The following is a 21,485-nucleotide window of genomic DNA, read 5'->3' as shown; positions in this document are numbered from 1 at the left end:
TCTTTTTCTCAAAATCAATTTCAATTAAATCCCAAAAATAATTTTACTATATTTTATTATTATTATTATTTTATTAAATTAAATTAAAATTAAACTAAAATTCTAATATAAATTAAAATAAATTAATAAATAATAAATTTGGGTGTTACAATATATGTATTTTATGGGTGTTAACTGTTTAATTGATTAAACATAAATAATTTTTTATTCTTTATATATTCACCAATAGTCGTATCTTTTTATAATAAGAGTTTCTTTATTATAATCTTACGAAAAATCGTATCTTTTTTATAAAGGATGTTGTGGACGTTTATAATTTTTATACAACGTAGAATTTATGTGATATTCATTTACATATTCTTATTTATTTAGAGAAAAATACAAATTGTATTAGAAAATAATAATAATAATAATAAACTTTTTATAAAAAGAAAAAAACCCTTAAAAACGGAAGGTGGATTGTTATCATTGGGCCGCAAGGCCCGTTCAAACAGGTTACGTGCTTTGAAGCGAAACTCTGGGCCGGGCCGAGGCCCAGGCCCAAACCTTATAGTTTAAAGCTATACCGATTAATTTACGGAGAAAAAAAATATTGTAATTTATAATTCCAAAATTAAAAGGTGAAATGACAAAAAAAAAATGTGGACCCCACACGATATAATCAAACGCGATATATATATATATATATTTTAAAAAATATATATATAATTTAATTTTTAATAATTATAAACTGTACACTATATAATTTTTAAAAGACACGTCATATTCTGAAAATAAATAAATAAGTTTGAAAAAAGTGGGCTTCGTGGTCCGCTCCGCAGATGATAATTATTTTAAATGGTTATGGACCCTTAATAAATAAAAAGTCCATGTCCAAAATAATTTTCCCAAAATATTTATTTTTCCTTTTTTTTTTTTTAAATTTTAAATCTCCAAACACCCAAAACCAAAAATAAATCGCTCTTCGTCCCAACTACTACTTTCCCCGTCCCCGGTCCAATTAGGTTTTCGGGTTCTAAGCCCAATCCCTCTTCTCTCTCTCTCTCTCTCTCTCTCTGTGTCTCTCTCTCTCTACCCCGGCAAACCCCTAGATCTCTGTCTCCGGCGTCGTTGCTCGCCGGCTTGAAGGTTTCGTCTTTGCTATCGAATTCTTCGACGGATCGGAGGATTTTGTTGTTTTCTGCGGGTAAGATGTCGAAACCTAATTGTAACCCTAGGGTACTGAGTTTTGTTTAATTTCCTGCAATTTTGATATCTGTTTTCTCGGTGGAGTCGGTAACGATTGTTTTTAGCTGTTTTGTGCGTTGATTTTGGTCGGGAATTCTGCGATCGTCAAACCATCGAGTTTTGGAGGCTAGAATGAATTTTGAAAGGAGGGAGGGAGGGAGGGATCGTTTTCTGCTGAATTTATGTCGTAGAGAAGGCTTGTTTTGTTTTTCTCTTGGTCTGGGTCTCGTCTTCTCTGATCTGGGCAGGTGGTGTTTTCAATTTTCGTGGGTCTCGTCTTTGATTCTTTGTAGATTCGGTTTGCCGTTGGTTTTCTTTAGCCTGTTAGGTTAAATTTGGGTCCTTCTTTGAGATGGAAAGATAGTTTCATTTTTTTTTTTAGGGTTATCTGGGCTTATTATTTCAGCTTCTGGTAAAAAGCCCAAGGCGGGAACACCATGTTTAGCACTTATGCCAGTCCACTAGCTATGGCTAGTCCAACAGTAAAAGGACACGTTAGTAAGACAACTCTAACAACGTCACCTCAATTTCTTTCCTTCTCTCCACTTCTGCTTGAACCACCTCGAAGCAAAAGCCTTTCTCGGCTCAGCCCGACATGACCCATGCGTACAGATGGATGTATATATGCATGGTGCTGCTCATGTGTATTTGGCCTTCTTGTGGCGAAATCGTGAATGAATGATCTTTCTTTCGTTCTTTTTTTTTTTTGTTTTGTTTTGTTTTGTTTTTCTCTTGTTTTGCGTTTATCAATCTGCATAATTCCCTTTTCATCATCGTCTCCGACATGAACAGACCCATAAAACCCATAATTTCTATGGCATGCTTCTTTGCTACGATTCAGTTCCTCTTCCTCCCCTTATCTGGCAATGCACGTGCGAATGCATTGAAGCAGCCACCGTCATTCAAGAACTCCTCAATGACTTCAAGGCCACACCTTCAATCTGTACTCGTCGACTTCTCTGCAAATTTTTCCTTTGCTTTTCCTCTTATTCTATATCCTTAATGCCACCTGTCTTTTCTTATTGGTCTCGTTCTGGCATAAATACTGGACTGCAGATACCTATACCACTAACATCTACCATAACTAGTGAAGACAATTCATAAAAGATTGCTTGGATTTGTTATATAAATGTTTTCCATCTATTGTTTGCAATATCGAATGATCGATCAATGTTGGAATCTGGATTGTCTTTAAACTGTTTTGAATGCATATTTGGGCTTGAAAGTTTATTTTCTCCTTTGATTGAACCTTATAATGTCTGACGTTGCTGTACTTTGATCTTTCTATTATTTTATGTTAAATATATCTCAGACTTGAGCCAATACAATTTGATTTTGTCTTGATACCTTGTTTGCCGTTTAACTGCCTGGCTTCTTTTGCATCTACGATATGAAACATTAGCAGTAACTAAGTTATTAAGTTTTTAATATACCAATAGATCAATGTATGATTCATTTCATTCTGCATCATTAGGAGGATCTGCATATAAATAGTTGAAATGCATATGACTTCAGCCAACAGACTGGTTTGAGATGTCAAGACAAAATCCTAATTTACTGTATAGTTTGCTCCTGCCGTAATAATCCTTCTTGTTGGTTCACTAGTTATCAGATGACAGTTCATTTTTTTTTTATCTGTTTTTGGTGTCATTTATCTTCCCCTTTTTGTTGTCGGAGCTTATGTGGTGTCATTTCCTATACTTAAGTGTGCAGCATATGTTAGTGATGATACAAGGTGTTGCTTGCGTGTCTTACTTTTTCGTTTTGGATTGGGTTTCTATTTTCTTCAGGAACAATGTCGTTATTAATGTTGTTAGAAGGTTACTAATACACTATTTTTATCCATCTTTTGAATTGCTTTCAGGTTTTCACTTGCTGCAAGGAGTAAGAATTCACTTCTTGAGACAAGATGGCAACTGCTGAAGAAAACAATAACTTGGCGCTGATAACCCCAGAAACACAGCCTGGCAAGCGGAGGAAAAAGAAGTCCATTGTCTGGGAACATTTCACAATAGAAAATGTAAGTCCTGGATGCAGGAGGGCATGCTGTAAGCAGTGCAAGCAAAGTTTCGCGTACAGTACAGGTTCAAAGGTAGCAGGCACCAGCCACCTCAAACGACATATTGCCAAGGGAACTTGCCCTGCGCTCTTGCGTAACCAGGAGAATAATCAATTATCACCATACACCCCAAAGACAGGGGGAAGTGAGCAGCCAAAAAGACGATACAGATCCCCTGCTTTACCTTATATTCCATTTGATCAGGATCGATGTCGTCATGAAATTGCTAAGATGATAATCATGCATGACTATCCGCTTCACATGGTTGAACATCCTGGATTCATAGCTTTTGTCCAGAACCTTCAGCCCCGTTTCAACAGGGTGAGCTTCAACACAGTTCAAGGTGATTGTGTTGCAACATATTTAAGGGAGAAACAAAGTGTCATGAAGTACACGGAGGGTATTCCAGGCCGTGTTTGCCTCTCTATGGACTTGTGGACTTCAAATCAAACATTAGGTTATGTCTTTATAACTGGACATTTCATTGATTCTGATTGGAAGTTGCAGAGGAGGCTTCTCAATGTCGTGATGGAACCATACCCTGATTCGGACACTGCTTTAAGTCATGCTGTAGCTGCTTGCCTTTCTGATTGGAATTTAGAGGGCAAGTTATTTTCTGTCACTTTCAATCATCCACTCGATGAAGCTGGGCTTGAAAATCTTAGGCCTCTTCTCTGCACCAAAAATCCTCTTATTTTAAATGGTCAGTTATTGCTTGTGAATTGTATATCCCGTACATTAGGCAGTATTGCAAAAGATGTCTTAGGTGCAGGGCAAGAGATAATCAAGAAAATCCGTGATAGTGTGAAGTATGTGAAGATATCAGAATCACATGAGGAAAAGTTTCTCGAGCTCAAGCAACAACTTCAAGTACCCAGCGAAAAAAGCCTATTTCTTGATGATCAATCTCAGTGGAACACAACATATCATATGCTTGTGGCTGCTTCAGAGTTGAAGGAAGTGTTTTCTTGCTTGGATACTTCTGATCCTGATTATAAGGAAGCCCCGTCAATGGAGGACTGGAAGCAGACTGAGACTCTTTGCGCATTCTTGAAACCTCTTTTTGATGCAGGCAACATGCTGACAACCACCAGTAACCCAACTGCAATTACAATCTTTCATGAAGTGTGGAAGATTCAGTCAGATCTGACTCGTACTATCACAAGTGAGGATCCTGGTATCAGCAATCTTGCTAAAGCAATGCACGAGAAGATTGACAAGTACTGGAAGGATTGTAGCTTGATTTTGGCAATTGCAGTGGTAATGGATCCTCGGTTCAAGATGAAGCTTGTTGAGTTTAGTTTCTCGAAAATCTACGGTGAAGATGCTCCTACATATATCAAAATTGTTGATGATGGAATTCATGAGCTCTTTCTTGAGTATGTGGCACTTCCTCTGCCCCTTACACCTACTTATGCAGAAGATGGAAACCTGAGGATGGAGGATTCCCAGGGAAATCTCCTTTCAGACCACGGATTGACAGACTTTGATGTCTACATCATGGAAACTACTAGCCAGCACATGAAGTCCGAGCTAGATCAGTATCTGGAAGAATCTCTGCTTCCTCGTGTCCAAGAGTTTGATATGTTGGGTTGGTGGAAACTGAACAAGCTGAAATACCCAACTCTTTCCAAAATGGCTCGAGATATTCTATCAATTTCAGTATCTGCTGCTTCGCCTGAGAATGTGTTTGATATCAATACACCGAGGGAGATGGACAGTTACAGAGCTTCTTTGCGGCCAGAGACTGTTGAAGCCCTTATATGCGCCAAGGATTGGCTCCAGCAGGGATTAACCGAAGTGCCAAGTGCACCAATCAAGATGGAATTTTAGGTGTTAGTTGTAGGCTTGTAGGTAGCTAGTTAGTTCTGTGATATGCTATTATTAGGCTACCGTTTGTATCATTTCAAGTGAAAGTTGTAAGGATTGATTGAACGTACAAGCCAAATTTGTAGAGCAGCTCGTGTTTTAACTTGCTTTTTAATATGCCTCAGATTCCTGCGTTTGTTTTGTCTTTAGACTCTTGTGAAGAAATAAAAACAGCGTAGTATAATTATCATGGTTAATCAAGAAGTAGAGTTAGAAGATTGGAGCTAACTTAATCAGGAATTAAATGTTGTCCGATTCGGCTTTTGAGTTTTGATAGATCAGTTCTTATCGAAGAACGATACTGTAATGATCTGCATTCAAATACATAACGAGACCTAGAATATGTAATGATACAACGAGATCTAAAACACATAATAACAAGATAAATCTTTAGATCCAAATAGTTCTGTAATCATTTATGTCTGTCAAATAATTCATAGTATTTGCCTAATCTTATACAAGACTCAATAATTGGGTACTTCTGTTTTTTCTCCTAATTAACTTCCCAAGAATATTGAATTAAAGGCCTCTACTTTATTACATTTTATTTTAAAAAAAACAAACTTTGTTTTGTTCTATTTAGCTTTCGGGAAAGACAAAAATGATACTCCCAACTTTTTATCGGTTTGACACAGGGAAACGAGACAACATAAAGACGTATCGCGATCGAGTGGCAAGAGTGAAGAGCAGGTTGCGGTGCAAGAGAAGAGAGGAGGAGTAAGCGGACCGAGAACGAAGAGGAGGTTGAGTTTCATAGACTGAAAATTCTTGAATGTTCTTGCTGGAATATTTTGCCTCCTTTGATTTACCTTACGCCAAGTTTATGTTGCATTAAGGTTTCGGCTAACCGTTTTTGGTTGCCGAATTGCTCACGTAATGTTTGATGAAATGCCTCTAAAGAGCTCTGCTTTGATTCTTAGTTCGTAGAAATCTTGCTGTTTCCTTAGTTGATATATGGGGCTAACGGGTAGGTCTGTGGTGATGCATGTTAGTGAGTATGATATTCAAAGTTTTTCAAGCCTTGGCTTCTCTTAATCTCTACCCTGATTTATGATCTTCTGATCATGGCATTTCACTATATGTTTCTTTCTTTTTTTTTTTTGGTTTAATCTTGCTATTCTGTTTGCTCCTGCAGTTTAGTCTTCTGTTAGATTCGCATTTGTGTTAGTTCGATGCGGAGAAAATCACCCCATCACGTTTTTAACAAAATATCCAAACCAATGTTAGTATCCTCACATGGATGATGCAGGTCTTAGAACTGAATTAACAGGCTTGTCTCTACATTTATCTCTCATACCTCATCATGCATGGATGGTTCAGATTGTTGTGGAATGCCAATACCACCTCTTTCATGGTGCTTGGTTATCTCTATCCCCCCGAATCCCACACATGATGAATCTTGAGGATGTCATTCTTGTACTTTTTCAGCAAGTACTTTTTCTTTTACTGTCTTGATTTTAATACCTTCCAATCTTGCAATACAAACTCGCTTTTAGGAGCTTGAGATGGCTTCATTTAACTTACAGCTTGTGTACCAAAGGGGCAATATCTCAAAGTTATAGCAGATATAGGGCTAGTCACCATAGCAGTTGTGGTTACCTCTATCTTGGAATGTTAAAGTCACGTCATTAAGTGTTTTTTTTTTTTTTTATATGGACCTGTTGACCAATGAGGGGATTCACTTTTGGTTCAATTTTGTCTTTGTGTGTCTCTGTCGCGCTCGGGCATGTTTTGTCAATTGATTACAGTTTAACTCTTGGTTCACTTTTCTCCAGCAAAGGAAGTCATCAATGCATGTTTTATTATAATTCCCATTCACAATTGTACGATTGAATGACCATTTCAAGGGTTCAGTTAGGAATTAACTTGCAGTCATTTGGCTGCCTAAGAGGATGCATCTGACTTTGTTGATATTTTTGGCAACCCACTGTAGTAGATACGTTGGCAAATGCTTCTTCAAGTTTTGTATTCCTTTATAGTATAAGTAAAAGAACATTGGTGGTAACAAAACATGAAGAAAGATTGATGATCTTGTTTGTCACCTTTAGTTTATTTCAATTATGGAGCTTGTAAACCATGTCTTTTTCCTTTTTCTTATTGTCATTTTGAATGATATTTGCACACCTGCACTTCAATTAAGGCACGGACAAACAAACAAAAAAATCAATTTAGCCCTAGTATTATTTCTCAGTTTCTTCCTTGCTGTTTTTCTGAATTAGTGTCTTTGAACTCTTTTTGTGTCTTTGATCCAACCCTTACTTAGATTGGCAGCACATTTTTGAAGCTTAAATGGTTTCTTTAAGAAAAAAGTTTCAGATGTCTTGGAGTCACGATTTTGACATTTCCTTCTTATGGTAGCTGGTAGGCCATTTATTGCATACATCTTCTAATAATCTCATGCTATTTCTCTTAACTATCATATAACCATTGGTTATTTTGTTTTTGCTCTTTCGGTTTTCCATTTGTTTGAACTGTGTGTATGCGTATATAAAGAATGTTAGGAGTGAAGGATACCAACTTTCCACAAGATTATGACTACTGTTTATTTTGAGAATCCAAGAGGACTTAATTAATGTAGTAAGTTAACCTGGATTATATTTTATTTACTGTCTTATGTATTGGTTTATTCTTATTGATAAAGTAAAAGGTATTATGGCATTGCCTTGATACCAAGTCAATCTCTCTACCATAGCCAATAAGATTGATCATAAAAACTTTCTTATTCACATCCTATTCTTTGTGCTACCAATTTAGACACTTAGGTTAATGACGATGAATCTATCACAGGTATGTTTCTTCTTCTCTCTGATGATTGCTGTGTGATCTCAACAACTACTTTGTTTTGATCCGAATCTCCAACAGAATGGACCTCTCTCCATTCAAGCAAGACATTGATGACCTCATCCATGAGTTTTCTGAGGTAATAAAATGTGTCCTTTTGCTCTTCCTGCTTTAATCAATGTGTTTAAGTGTTGATGAAAAGAGATTCCTTCTGTTTCTTACTTCAAGTTTTTTAACACCTCTTGCTTTTGTGGAATATTTGTAGGGTGAATCATTAGAACTGGCTGCCATGAAGAAGGTTTGGCTTTCCAGAAAGTTTTCTTACATCTATGAGGCTCGTCCTTCTGCTAACTTGGCCTTCTTTATGCAGTCATTGTATGCTCATGCAATTGGTAAGCTTTACATTTGCTTATTTATTAGTTTGTTTCTTTTAGTACTCTGTGGCCCCCCGCCACTGCCCCCCGATGTTGTTATGCACTCAGTTTGCCTCTAGAATGTAACAACTGAACTTCATTCCTCTTGCCAAAATTGTTCTTTGTAGTGTGTTTTACTTACGACTAATCTAGAGGATTTCCCTTTTTTATTATTTTTTGCTGGTTTAGAAGAAGATTATGGTCCTCTGTTCAGTGAGAATTTTGTGATACATTGTTGAATAAAAAACTTTATCATTTATACTGTCTGGCTCTTATTCACCGTGTCTATAGGGCTGTCTAATCTATGTGATACAGAGTGGGGGATGTATTTTGAATTCTTCACTCAACTGGTATGTAAGAAATTTTTCTGTTATCCATGTTATAAAAAAACCACAAAGCTGCCATGAGCAACAATGTGCTGGATGACATCGCATCTATAATTTCTTGGAACATTTGTTTGCTCAAATCAATTTTTTGGCAACTGGACTTATGATATTACTCTTGTTGTGATCTTTTTCAGACTATTTAAATGAACCTGCTATTTTTTCCTTTATATAATTTAGAAAGGAGGACCTCTGTAAAAGTCATTTGCTTTTTATTTTTTCTTCTTTATCTTTCTATTTTTAGGACTGGTGTTTCCACTACCTTGATCTTTTTCTTGATTTCTGTCAGCTTACAATTACGCACCCATCTGTAGGTCACATGGTTTGTGATGCTTCTTTGTCTCACAGACTGGGAGGGCTCTATTGCCTATACTGCCTTCATGAGACTCAACCGTTCAAACCACCTTTCAGAATTTATCTCTCTCTTGGTAAGCTGTAATTCTTGTACTAATTGAATGAGCTTAATTAGTTGTAATTTGTCTTGTTCATAGTTTAACTTGTTTAACTTTTTTATAGTTTTTTTGTCTACATTAGAGTTTTCTTTTTGACCCATCCAAAGAGCAAATAACAAAATACAGACTTATTTTGGAAGTCATTTTTCGTGTTTTCTTTTTCCAATGTAATCTTTACATCAGAAAGTATTAACATTAGTGGTGCAGCTATGTACATATAAAAAAACACATGTACAGTTACTGATTGAAAAGCAGTTTCTTTCCAATTATGAATACAGAGATTGTTTTCCACTGTATTTATGCTTTCAAATACCATGCTAAGTTAACATGCAAAGTTAAGATAAAATACTTTAAAGTAATTTTCTTTTATGATTGGAATTTATAGATTTTCTTGAAACATGTTTCTCTTTGGGAAGCTCTTTTAATCCAATTATAGTGGATGGTTAGGACTATCTTCCCCATCTCTGGTTTCTAATGCTAAGGCAATTAACTATAAGAATGATTAAGATGTAAGTTTGAGGCTGCTTTATTGTCTCTTTCTCTTCATATTTTTAATCTTATCTTTATTTGCGTTGATTTCATTTCTTCCCTGACAGGAAAGCTGATGAAGCTAAAAGATCTTGTTGTTGAGGCAAAGGATAAGGATATAAAGGTAGTAGCTGCTGTGGTCAAAAGGATGCTAGAGAAAAACATGTTTTTGTTTGGGTCTGTGGAAATGATTGAAGGTTCTGTTGCTGAGACACTTAACCAACTGACGGAGTTACAGAATGCTCGCGTGCAAGTTGCGTATGAGAAGTATGTTGCTTATGTACTGATCTCAATTGATATTTCCTTTGTTTGTGAAAATGGATCATTTCAAATGGTGTTGAGACATCTGCTTTTTTATTTTCACTACCAGGTTATTCAGTGATGGAAAAATTGATGACTTCCTTCACTTGGACCTGGTAAGTTAATATAAAGAGCAAAAGCCTCCTCAAAATTAAAATTTGAAATTTGGTTTGCTGATTTTCTCTTCGTTTTTTTCTTCTAAGAGTTACCTTATGAATTGATCTGCATTGAGTGCATGAATTATTGTCACTCATTTCTGGACCAGGGTACAGAATTTGATGTGGCTGAGATGAACAAATTGTCTACAGAATATGCTCAGGCCAAGAAAGGAGCAATTGAAGGTACATCATCTAAACTTATACAGTGAGAAGATGTACAATTGCAGAATATTCACTGTCTTAGTAAGAGGCCACTCGGTTAGCATTATCTTTTTTAGCTTGGAAGAGAGGAAGTAGGCAAAGACTAAACTCTTGAAAGTAAAAAATGTCTCGTTAAAGGCCACATGGTTGATGAGTTATTGTAAAAGAGTACTTCATAAGTTAGAAAATTAATAAAATGATTCAACCTCACATTCAAATAAGAATTTTGTAATCTGTAATAAGGATATTTTGATGAAAAACAGGAAAGACAAAATAGATTTTGTAAATTGAGAGGAAAAAGAAAAACATATGGCTTTAAGCCTATTTTTCTCCAAAAGAAGCCAAATCAAACATCCTTAGAGCACGACTTCATACGCTCGAGTGGTGCTACTGCTGGTTGACTTGGGAACTCGATTGAACTGTGCATCACTTAATGAAAGTATCATTTCTACACCGATCACAACTAATAGTAGCCATTCTCGCCCAGTTTTAACCTGGCTTGTATGTTTTTCCTCTTTTCCTTTTTCTTCTTCTCCAGTTTTAGATTTCTCATTAACTTGTGTGCTCTCTCTATGTGATTCCACCTAAAGGGGCTAGCAAGGTAGTGGATGTTCAGAATATAAAACACATATCAATAGACAAGCAATTGATGAGTCACGAAGTGGAGAAAATAGCTGAGAACTGGAATGTCCAGAAAGAAGCGTTTTATCGACAAACGGGACTGACACAGGAGCTTACGGACCCAGAACAAGAACAGATGGAAGAGCAAGACCATGATGACTTCGATGAACTGGAACAGCTACTGCTTGAATCTTAACTATAAGCACAAACAAGACTCTCACGTTGTTGATGCTAATCCTCCTTGGAAGGAAGTTTTGCTTCGTTCTGGTGGTAGCATTTTCTTGAGTGTTCTCGTGGTAATTTATTAACTTTGAACGATAATCATTAAACATTACGTGTAAGCAAATAATTATACAATATTAGTTATTCGCTACAAAAATTACTACACGTGGTGCCCCGGAAGCACGGTAGAATTTTCTGTAATGTATATTTTGGTTTATCCCCATTACTCCATGATATATTGAAGATTTTGTTTTATGTTAGTCGAATTGGAATTTTGAATTCTACTTGTTAGGAAGTTGGTTCTCTCGTCTTGTGGCAAATTGAGAGTAACTTTTTTTGGCTAAATAAGAAAGATTACACCCTTCAGTGATCGAATCTGCAACTGAGGAAGAAAGTTCGAGCAGTCTGTATTCTCTTCATCTAATGTTTACATGCATTAACTTATACATACATATTAAAGAAGAATAAATGTAGATTTACACCATCAAAGTCCGTGGTTCCCTCCCTGCTCCCAACCACTGACATGAAAATTCCTTTTTGTGACTCATAACTCGAGCTCCACAACGTGGACTTTATTCTCCTCCTCGGGCAATTTAACCAAGCTGAAAGTTAGCAGACCAGAAGAGGAATCATACTCAAATCCAACCTCACCGGGTCCAGATCCCACGACGCATCTCCTCGGTTTCGTGGATGAGTATGCACCAAACTTGCCGCACCCCTTAACGTGCATTGTTACCTTTCCCACCAATTCATCACTGCAATTCGCGGTTCTCTCTTCCCCCACAACACCACTGTTTTGGTCTTTTACTTCATACTTAAGGCCCTCAATAGCACCCCCGGCATTGAACATGTTGATGAGTCCCAAGGGAGCGAAGCTGAAGCCTGGTGCTAAGACCTTGATGGGCGTTACAGTGTATATTTCGTACTCCAGAACCTTGAGGGAAATGGGCAGTGCGGTATTCTGAGCGAGAGTGATGAGCTCACTGCCGCGGTGGGAGTAGACGGCGCAGTCACCGCTCCAGTCGGGGTCCTCGGAGGTGGCTTCGGCAATGAGGTGGACGTCACGGCCCTTGGTGTGGCCGGTTATGGAGTCAGTTTTAGTTTTATGGAATGTGTTCTTCCTCTCACTGCTGTTCCATGCTGCACCTTGGCAGTTGTAAGCGCCCAAAACTCCAGTGTACTTGTTCATGTTCCAAATCTTCAACAAGCTGAAAAACAACGAACACAAATTAGCAATAAATCTTAAATATTAATTGCTAGAAAACAAATATATAAAAATCCAAAGTTCACCGGGGCGGCTATGGCTTTACCTAGCACCATCACGGGCGGGGTCCGTAAACAAGCAATCTTGGGTTGGCCTACCCGGTAATCGGGCTCGAAGAATCGACCCATCAGGCAGAACTATCTTCTTCAGCAGATCAAAGTTATGGTTCCCAGGTGCATCACTGCTCAAAGTCGAGAGACGAACAATAAAAATACAGTTTCCATCAATATAGATTTAAAGAGTTCAAATGATTTGTTACCTAACGTATATGGGTCCTCCGCTGATTGCCCTGGCTGATGCATGGTACTCCCCAGCAGGATGGAGCGAATGGAACATATCCCAATCAGGCTGCATAAACTCACCCAAGAACACGCTGTTGTAAGCCACCGCCGCTATGTGGATTGTGTGCGAAACTGGGTCGCGCGGGAAGAAATCGTCCGATGCTCTCACGACAGCCGTCTGTTTCGAGCTGCACGACACAGTTTCGTAGACCACGCCGCATCAGAACCAAGCACAATTATACAGAAAATTCTCAAAAAGAAATCAGAATGAATCTAACTTACCAGTATAGTGCATCAGTGTTGTGGCTCATACATGCAATGCAGCCATTATCTGGGAAATTCCTAGCAATGGAAGCATCAAGAGCCTGATGGTACTGCCTGGTCAACTCAACCCTGCCGCCCAATCCAGCACCAAGAGTCTCTAATATGCATTGCACATCTACCTTAACCCCATCTATACCCGCAGACGCCAGATAACTGTGAAGCTCGTTGTAAAATCTGTGCACGTTCTTTGGATTCACCAGCCCCAGCCCCTGCACCGCCATCACATCCGTCTTCCATGTCGGCTCGTTCTCCACCACACCTTTCGACACCATCGGGTATTTCATCGACGACTCGTATTGCTCCATCTCCTTCGCGCCCGGCCGGACACCACCCCAGTACCCTGTGATCGCGTGCCACACGTACACGTACTTGAGCCCATGTTTGTTCTTTGCAATGTTAACTATGCTTTTTATTCCCACAGTTGGATCCTCCGTGTCTTGGAACTTGGCGTTTTCTCTGATCCCAGTCAGCCTAAGCAACGGCTGGGGCTTGTTCGCTGCCTGATCAGAGGAATCTGGTCCCTCCGATGGATCCCCTCCAACGGATTGCCACCCATCATCAATGATTACAAACTTTGGAGGAGTCCCACCGGCGGCGAGGGATTCGAGCCCGGCCTCCACCCCTTCTTGGGTAACTTCCTGGTAAAAAGCATCCCACGTGCACCACCCAAAATAGTCAACTATCCCGGGCAGCTTCTTCTCGTGACGTTGGCGGAACGTCTTGAGATGGAGTTTAACTGCCCTGATTGCATCCGTGATGGCGCAAAAAGGATCCGTTCCCGCGTGGATAAACAAGGAGTGCGTAAACGACGACGCTTTGATGTCTGCGTCGCCGCTCTCTAGGCAAAGCTCCAGCTCGTCGTTGACGTTCCCCTGCAAGCAGGCGCGGAAGGGTCCTTCGATCAAGGGGAGGAAAACGGTGTATACAATAGGGTTGCCGTCAAGGTGAGATCCCCCATCCTTGGTCTCGACCAATAGGAATTGAGTCTCGAGAGGAATGTCTCTGCCATAATCGCCCATCTTCTGAGCCATCCACCATAACTTGAACCTAAAGCAGGCCATGAACCGGACATCGCGAAGTGAACCAATGGAGACGACGTGTCTGCTCTTCTCCTCCTCGAACACCGCCCCGAGGAACAACCCCTCCACCGGACCTGAGTCCGAACCGGACGTTTCGATCACATTGTCCGATACTCCACTGAGGATAGTGCGATCCTTCACTATCAGCTTCCTCTCAGCGATACGAATCGCCGGCTTAATCGTCATCGCTTCCTCTTCTAATGTATCTTCTCTGTTTAGCTTCCTTTCTGGTTTACTGGGCTCACTTCTCTGCTAACACAATAACACGATACCAAGCACGACTTAGCTCAGTTTCACGGACGCATTTCAATAGGACAAAACTTATTTAAACAGGAATTATTTCCAATTAACTGACCTCAAATGCCAGCAATGACAATGCTCGGTTCGAAGAATATCTGGAAATTCCAGGGCATGAACCAACAAATCAAACCGTATCAGTATTAACCAATAAAATATCCCCTCCCATTTTCTCGGGAAACAAACAGAAACCAGAAAGGGAAAACGATAAAAAAAAAAAAAAAAAACAATAAGGAAGGAGAAGAAGTAAATACCAGAAGTGATTAGCTTATTGGTTACTTTTGATCTGTGAACAGAGCTCGAAGATAATGATTTACGTGTGAATAAACTGAAGCGATGGGAGATATTTATACTCGCAAATCGAATACAGTAACACGAATTTGACACCATTTTTTTTTTTTTTCTTCAGACAAAATCTCTTTCTTCTCAGTCTCAATCTCTTGGTCTCTCAACGTTCCTCCATTTTCCACTATTTACCTAACGAACCATCAATTTTAACTGTAGTGGCCGATCAGATCACCACGTCAGGTCCGCGGCCCCGGCCCAATCGAAACTCAAAATCACACGACATAAAAACTCTTGCTTCACATCCGAGTTCACGGATCTCGCGATGAACCTACGCTTTTTTACTGCCACGTGTAAAGTAGGTTGTACGATTCGGTAATATCATAGAACGTGGGTGAATTTACAGAGCTGACGTGTGCCTGTGCTCTTCCATTGGTTCGTCACTGTCAGAACAGAACTCATCAAACGTGCTAATCCTTCACGCGCACTTCAAGGCTGCAAGGAAGCGCGTAGCGTCCGTTCAGATTTCAGAACGTGGCCCGTTCGAGGCCTATTGCTTACTACCTAATTACACACCAAATTAACGTTCAAAATAATATGTGGAAAATTCTTCGTCATTGGTATCAATGATATACAATTCTAAGTGACTCAATAATTACGAGTTTAAATTTTATTAAAACGTAAAATTTATTATTTTATAAGTATATTATAAGATAATAATAATTATTTTATAATATTTTTTATTCTATATAAATATAAATTTTTTAATTATTTTTAATTTAAAAAAAAATATATGTAATATCTATCATTAAATAAAAATATGTAAATGGGTTTCCCGATCTTCCTTTATCATTTCATCCAACATGAAAAGTTCCTCTAATCGTATGAATTTTTCTATAATACTCTTTTCTTAAATATCATTTAAAAAAATTTCGAGTCGCTAAGTATTCTACGAATTAGTAATCTAAATTTTCAGACTATTATTACACGAGAGAGATCTACCAGAGCAAAAATACTATGATGCAATATATAATTTAATTCATTAGTATATTAGTAAAGTTACGATAATTAAATTTGATTCAGTATCAATTAACTTATTATATTTTTAAATAAAATAAATATTTTTTTTGTAATTAATTTTTTTTAATTAAAATAATTTTAGTCTAACATCTTATTTTACTCCGACTATATATTAAACTAAAAATTTTAAATAAAATATTTTATCGATTAATAATTATATAAATTTTAATTTAAAATAAATATTTTTTTATTATAGTCTATCACTAAGTATATTTAAATATAATATATGAATGAAATTATTGAAATGGGTGATTCATGTATGCAAATGATTGCCTTATAAAATATTGGAATTCATGTTCATTATTTGGCATATAGTTCTCACGAGTGTGATACTGTTTTATATTTTTTTAATAATAATAAATTATATTATCTTTTTTTCTTAATTAAATATTTATATTTTGTAAATAATATATATATACATACATACACACACACACACGTCATTGTTTCATTAAAAAAAAAAAAAAGCCGATAAATTAATTTTAAGAAAATTAATATTATTCACATTATGTGTACGTAACGTAACTATCAGTCCAAACGTCATTTGCTTCAAGCAATGCATTTTACTTGCACTCCTACGACAAGACAAAGACAAAAAAAACCCTTTCAATAAATTTATTATTACTTTTAATTACATTTAATTTATTAATTTATCACTAATCATATTTTTTTACGCATTCACTGTTTTGATTATCTATTTATTTAATCCTCTTTATATTCTCTAATCTGCCCTCATTTTGCAGTTAAAATTACAAATTTGCCATTGCTCGTCCTCACCTTATATGAATAATTAATATATTTTAATGACAGTAATTATATGACAATGATATAAGATGATAATGACATAATTTTTTTATATTTAAATAAATACGTATTAATATATGTTAATGATAACTATTTTGTTTGGACGATAAAATGATACATTTGTATTTTCAATCAGATTATTAATTTGTACATATCTTATTAGATATAATAATAAATAATGTATAAAAAATACGTAATTAAAAAAATTATATAAAAATATAATTAAATAAATAATTATTATACATAATTAAATTAAAATTTTATATTTAATAAAATAAATTATTATTATTATTTAAAAAATATAAAGAAAGTTAAACAAATTTTATAAAAATATAACGAAAAAAAAAAAAATTAATTTTTAAAATTCATTTCAAATTTATCATTTCAATACCGTTTGGCATAAACAAACAGGATAGATAGAGTGCAAGCAGACAACCAGTTTCGGAAAAAAAAGAAAAGAGGAGACGTGTCAGCTCCTAATTGGTTAATAAGAAATTTACACTCACCACGTGCAAAGAAGAGACGTGTCAGCTCGTAATTGGTTAATAAGAAATTTACGCTCACCACGTGCGAAAGAAGGCAGGAACACGTGTGCGGTTAATATCGTTTGGAGCAACTACATCTTGGACACGGATCTCGTCGAGTTAGACCTCATGTCTACACATTTGTCTTGTTCGATGTGTCCGACGTGGAACCCAGCAGCAATTATATAATTATATTATTAAAATAATTATATAAATTATTTTTAGTTAAATATTTTCAAAAAATTATATGTAAGGGTTAATTTTATACCATCATGTTTAAATAATAATAATAATAATAATATTACATTTTAAATTGGGTGTTTTATTAAAAAAATATTTTTTAAAAAATTTTAACCAGTGGGATAGAATATATTTTTATTAACATTTACATTTAAAAAAAAAAAACTGAACTAATTTTGTATGTTGATAAGATTTTGGTAATAATTAAGCTATCTTAATTGGGATAATGCATTATAACCTTTTAAATTGTTTATAAAAAGTAATACATACATTTATATATATATATATATTATCCTCTATGGCGGCTAGAGTTAAAATTTGAGTGCGGGTGATGTTATTTATATTCATCTGCTTTTGATCTGGACCGTCCATCGCTTTTAATCTGAATCATCCGTACGCATTTTGAATCTGAATTATCCGTACGCGTAGAAATGGATCTCAGCCGTTTGATCACGCGCACGCGGATCGCGCACGTAGTTCTCTCTGCGTGACCTCCCGCGTCAACACCTCTGTCATCTGGCGCATCCTAGTTGATCGTGGCTACTGACCGAGCATATGACGTAGCGCAATTTTTTTAAATTACGTTTTGACTTTCGATTTTTTTATTTTTCTTTCAAAAATACTTTCAGAACTCAAATTTTCACTCATTTTTTTCAAAATTATTTTTAATTAAATAATAAACTAATTTTTTATCCTTTTATTATTATTATTATTATTATTATATTAATTTAAATTAAATTCCATTAATAAATAATGCATTATAACCTTTTAAATTGTTTTTAAAAAGTAATATATATATATATATGTATATATGTATGCATGTGTGAGCTATATTGAGTGGGTTCTTACAGAATTCAATGTCAAAGCCCATAGATTGGCTGGGTGGGTTCTCAGTATCAGCCTATAACTTTCATGGAAGGGAGCAAAAATTGTACAATAACATAATATAATAAAGTTGAATATACATAAATCCACAGGACCCTATGATTTTTTCCTTATAATAAGATAAATACCATATTTATAAAAATTATAACGAATTTTTAACTAATTTTAAGTACTTTAATTAAATAAACTTAAACGGTATAGAATATTATTTTTATTTAAAAACATAATAAATTCGTCAAAATCTAACGTAACTCGGTAATTGAAACACCGCGTATGCATCGATGCGTTAACTTTTTTTTATCAAACTAAATCAAATATCATACGTTAACTACCACCGAGCTAACATTATGTTAGTTTATTAGAATATTTTGATTTATGTTAAACGAATAAGAATGTTATAACGCTGTATTTGAAAATTTAATAAATAAGGAAATATATTAAGACCCTTCATTCTGTGATGAAAGATGGCAAACTTGGGTAAAAAAATTAAATAGTTCAACATTTTATAAAAGCATTAGGTAAAAAAAATATTATTAAGTAATTAAGTAATTCTTATGGCGAATCATTTAATATAAAGGTTGAAATCAAGATTTGATTTAGATATGTTATTCATACGTATTAATAGCTTTGATACAATATACGTAGTAGCATATCGTTTGAAAGGTTTTGATAATTCATTTCAATTCATTTATTCAAATCGATATTTATTACGTAAGACTTCTCGTTTTAGTGACAATCTATTCGAATCAATATTTATGTTAGCATGATTAACATTTTACATGTTTCACGCTAAATAAATAAAGAATTGTTATTCTATACTGGGAATCAAGACCTCAATAATCCCACAAAATGACAATAAGTAATCAAATCTTTGACTTTATTGGAACGTAAATTAAATATAAAATACGGACAAATTTTTGATTAAATGGTTTACCGTTCGTTCATTAGTCATATAAGTGATCTTTTTCACGACTAAAGATATTATATTAGATAGAAAAAAACGCGGAGCACTCTTTCAAAATCTTTTTCAAGATTATTCGATAGAATCTTTATTATAAACACGTAAGTTATGATCTTTTGTGGATTTAACTTTTATCCCACCCTGTCTGAACCCTGATCGATCAACACCGACCTTTTTTTTTTTTTTTACTACGAGAATGAATTTAAATACTTATATAATTATTTGATTTTTTTGTATATATAATATGAGAGGGAATATTTATTTATTAATTACAAATATCAAATATATATATATATAACAATGCAGAGTAAATATTATATTTTAATTATATGTGATATTTAAAGGAAAAAAAAAACAGAATTATTAAGCAAATCTTAAATTATAATTTTTAAGAATACAAAATGTATTTATGGTAATAAGTATATTTGTTCTGTTAAATAATTTGTGGTACAAAGTAGGTAAAGTGGGTACGTTGTGAACTTGAAAATGGCAGGAGAGATAAGGTTTTCTACCTACCCTTCTCTGTCAGTCCATCCCCAACTCGCTCCCTCTCCCACTCACCCGTCGATTCACATCTTCCGTTCTCTTAATCTGTAACAAAGAATTCACAGAGACGGATTTGTATAATTGGATTTGGATTTTCTGATAATGGGTCCTTCGTCATCCTCCGCCATGGAGATTCTGGATCCTCCTCTGCAGAGCATTGGATTCAAATTCCAGCATATGTCTCCCACCAGAGTCGCCGGCCACCTCCATGTCACCGCTCTTTGCTGCCAGGTAATTTTCTTTTACCGATTCTTTATGAATATCTATCTACATCTTATAAACGGAACAATCATTGCACAGCCGTTCAAGGTGTTGCACGGCGGCGTGTCGGCGTTAATTGCAGAGTCGCTGGCCAGCGTGGGCGCTCACATCGCCTCTGGCTTCAAACGAGTCGCCGGCATCAACCTCTCCATCAACCACCTCAAGCCCGCCGTACTCGGGGATTTCGTCATCGCCGAGGCTTCTCCCATCACCGTCGGCAGAACCATTCAGGTCAATTGATTACCTATTCCGGCGTTACCTGTTAATCCTATAAAGTTTTGATTAATGAGTTGACGGAGACTTTACGAAATTTTTAATAGGTGTGGGAAGTGAGAATATGGAAAGGTAATCCCTCCGACGACGACAATGCGGAGACCAGGTCGTTGGTGTCGACGTCGAGGGTCACTCTCCTGTGCAACCTGCCGGTGCCGGAGAATGCCAAACACGCCGCGGATCATCTCAAAAAGTACGCTAAACTATGACTTGTGGAACTCCCTCTCCCTGTAAATCTCACCCGCGTATTGCTGCTTCTTTCGTGCTTATCTTTTCTGTTCATAAAATTTGGCCTATTATGAACTCTCTGCAATTTTACCCAATTCTCTAATCTGCCATCCTGCCATTCTCCAATCATTAGTCAACTATGTTGTTTATTCCCAATATATATATATATATATATATTCTTCTTCAGTGACAATATATATTTAACTATATATATATATATATATACAAACACATATTTGTTTAGTATTTTTTAGTACACCACTTTTAACATTAATAGAATTTTATAAATTCAAAGTAGTTTAAATTGGAATAAGTATTTGCATATTTGTTTTATTTATCTGAAACTTCATATGTTTACAAACTGTCAATTACCTAAAAAAACGAACTTTAATTTAAAATTTCAGTAAAATGAAAAAAAGAAATTATTTTACAATTTAAAAAAATATTAAGTATATTTTTATGTCATAATTACTAAACATAATTTCATATAAATATCACCCATATAAAATTATCTAGAAACGTTACGTACCTTAGCGAAATGCTCACACTTTTTATTACTGCGTTAATAACATATTTTATTATAATCTATCACGATGAATTAAATCAAACACTACGCTTTCACCATATGATTATTATAAATTTTTCATTTCATACCATCGTTTAGTTGATATATATCAGTCAAAATATTTATTTAAGAGCATATCACTCGAAGATAATACATGACGTTCAAAAATCTCATTTAAAAAAAATTGTACTTGTTAAAACTCGAACAAAAATGATTATTGATCTTGACACTAACTTTCACGCTTGTTTTACGGGTATAGTCATATTGAAATCATAAAAAAAAAAATATATGGAATATCGATGCACTCATTTGATTGAAATATTTCACGTATCATTTAATGAATGACATAGTGTATAAATAGTAAAATAATTTAT

General features: G+C 35.6%; 4 protein-coding genes across 10 annotated transcripts; 3 read left to right on the top strand and 1 right to left on the bottom strand.

Annotated features, from left to right (window-relative positions):
* The first annotated feature begins 938 nt into the window (after positions 1 to 938).
* DAYSLEEPER (BED zinc finger and hAT dimerization domain-containing protein DAYSLEEPER) lies at positions 939 to 5,291 on the top strand. Of its 3 annotated transcripts, none has more exons than XM_022043607.2 (2): positions 939 to 1,186; positions 3,092 to 5,291. In XM_022043607.2, exon 2 carries the CDS (start codon positions 3,137 to 3,139, stop codon positions 5,117 to 5,119), a length of 1,983 nt encoding a protein of 660 aa, XP_021899299.1. In that variant the 5' UTR covers positions 939 to 1,186; positions 3,092 to 3,136; the 3' UTR covers positions 5,120 to 5,291. The 3 variants fall into 3 exon arrangements, with proteins under 3 accessions (XP_021899299.1, XP_021899301.1, XP_021899300.1); XM_022043609.2 differs by lacking the exon at positions 939 to 1,186 and adding an exon at positions 1,458 to 1,858; XM_022043608.2 differs by lacking the exon at positions 939 to 1,186 and adding an exon at positions 1,900 to 2,170.
* Positions 5,292 to 5,490: 199 nt separating this feature from the next.
* On the top strand, positions 5,491 to 11,480 carry LOC110815607 (Small nuclear RNA activating complex (SNAPc), subunit SNAP43 protein). 2 transcript variants are annotated; one of them, XM_022043447.2, is made up of 8 exons: positions 5,491 to 5,898; positions 8,018 to 8,075; positions 8,202 to 8,328; positions 9,047 to 9,160; positions 9,781 to 9,979; positions 10,083 to 10,128; positions 10,278 to 10,353; positions 10,962 to 11,480. In XM_022043447.2, exons 2-8 carry the CDS (start codon positions 8,019 to 8,021, stop codon positions 11,186 to 11,188), a joined length of 846 nt encoding a protein of 281 aa, XP_021899139.1. In that variant the 5' UTR covers positions 5,491 to 5,898; position 8,018; the 3' UTR covers positions 11,189 to 11,480. The 2 variants fall into 2 exon arrangements, with proteins under 2 accessions (XP_021899139.1, XP_021899138.1); XM_022043446.2 differs by having other exon boundaries at positions 5,508 to 5,898; positions 7,943 to 8,075.
* A 117-nt stretch (positions 11,481 to 11,597) lies between these two features.
* Positions 11,598 to 14,854, bottom strand: DIN10 (Raffinose synthase family protein). 4 transcript variants are annotated; one of them, XM_088208483.1, is made up of 6 exons: positions 14,714 to 14,854; positions 14,518 to 14,557; positions 13,042 to 14,414; positions 12,738 to 12,947; positions 12,525 to 12,659; positions 11,598 to 12,422 (listed from the first exon to the last, which is right to left on the bottom strand). In XM_088208483.1, the coding sequence occupies exons 3-6, from the start codon at positions 14,346 to 14,348 to the stop codon at positions 11,759 to 11,761; spliced, it is 2,316 nt and encodes a 771-aa protein (XP_088064609.1). In that variant the 5' UTR covers positions 14,349 to 14,414; positions 14,518 to 14,557; positions 14,714 to 14,854; the 3' UTR covers positions 11,598 to 11,758. The 4 variants fall into 4 exon arrangements, with proteins under 4 accessions (XP_088064609.1, XP_021899137.1, XP_021899134.1 ...); XM_022043445.2 differs by having other exon boundaries at positions 13,042 to 14,411; XM_022043442.2 differs by lacking the exon at positions 14,714 to 14,854 and having other exon boundaries at positions 14,518 to 14,573.
* Positions 14,855 to 19,686: 4,832 nt separating this feature from the next.
* LOC110815696 (1,4-dihydroxy-2-naphthoyl-CoA thioesterase 1-like) lies at positions 19,687 to 20,672 on the top strand. Its single transcript, XM_022043606.2, has 3 exons — positions 19,687 to 20,015; positions 20,085 to 20,276; positions 20,366 to 20,672. Exons 1-3 carry the CDS (start codon positions 19,887 to 19,889, stop codon positions 20,525 to 20,527), a joined length of 483 nt encoding a protein of 160 aa, XP_021899298.1. The 5' UTR covers positions 19,687 to 19,886; the 3' UTR covers positions 20,528 to 20,672.
* The last annotated feature ends 813 nt before the right edge of the window (positions 20,673 to 21,485 follow it).

Source organism: Carica papaya, chromosome 7 (assembly GCF_054855325.1).
Source record: "Carica papaya isolate Zhongbai chromosome 7, ASM5485532v1, whole genome shotgun sequence".
Lineage (NCBI taxonomy): Eukaryota > Viridiplantae > Streptophyta > Magnoliopsida > Brassicales > Caricaceae > Carica > Carica papaya.
The sequence above is the reverse complement of the archived record's forward strand: the minus strand, read 5'-3'. Positions and strand labels throughout refer to the sequence as shown.

What these genes read in the sequence shown, in the direction of transcription:
- DAYSLEEPER (XM_022043607.2), top strand. Translation starts at nt 3,137, where the DNA reads ATGGCAACTGCTGAAGAAAACAATAACTTGGCGCTGATAACCCCAGAA.
- LOC110815607 (XM_022043447.2), top strand. Translation starts at nt 8,019, where the DNA reads ATGGACCTCTCTCCATTCAAGCAAGACATTGATGACCTCATCCATGAG. An exon ending in TCATCCATGAGTTTTCTGAG is followed by an intron (nt 8,076 to 8,201) that starts GTAATAAAATGT and finishes GAATATTTGTAG; the next exon opens with GGTGAATCATTAGAACTGGC. An exon ending in CAGAATTTATCTCTCTCTTG is followed by an intron (nt 9,161 to 9,780) that starts GTAAGCTGTAAT and finishes CTTCCCTGACAG; the next exon opens with GAAAGCTGATGAAGCTAAAA.
- DIN10 (XM_088208483.1), bottom strand. Translation starts at nt 14,348, where the DNA reads ATGACGATTAAGCCGGCGATTCGTATCGCTGAGAGGAAGCTGATAGTG. An exon ending in GGAGGACCCATATACGTTAG is followed by an intron (nt 12,660 to 12,737) that starts GTAACAAATCAT and finishes GACTTTGAGCAG; the next exon opens with TGATGCACCTGGGAACCATA. An exon ending in CCCGCCCGTGATGGTGCTAG is followed by an intron (nt 12,423 to 12,524) that starts GTAAAGCCATAG and finishes GTTGTTTTTCAG; the next exon opens with CTTGTTGAAGATTTGGAACA.
- LOC110815696 (XM_022043606.2), top strand. Translation starts at nt 19,887, where the DNA reads ATGGGTCCTTCGTCATCCTCCGCCATGGAGATTCTGGATCCTCCTCTG. An exon ending in TCACCGCTCTTTGCTGCCAG is followed by an intron (nt 20,016 to 20,084) that starts GTAATTTTCTTT and finishes ATCATTGCACAG; the next exon opens with CCGTTCAAGGTGTTGCACGG. An exon ending in CCGTCGGCAGAACCATTCAG is followed by an intron (nt 20,277 to 20,365) that starts GTCAATTGATTA and finishes AATTTTTAATAG; the next exon opens with GTGTGGGAAGTGAGAATATG.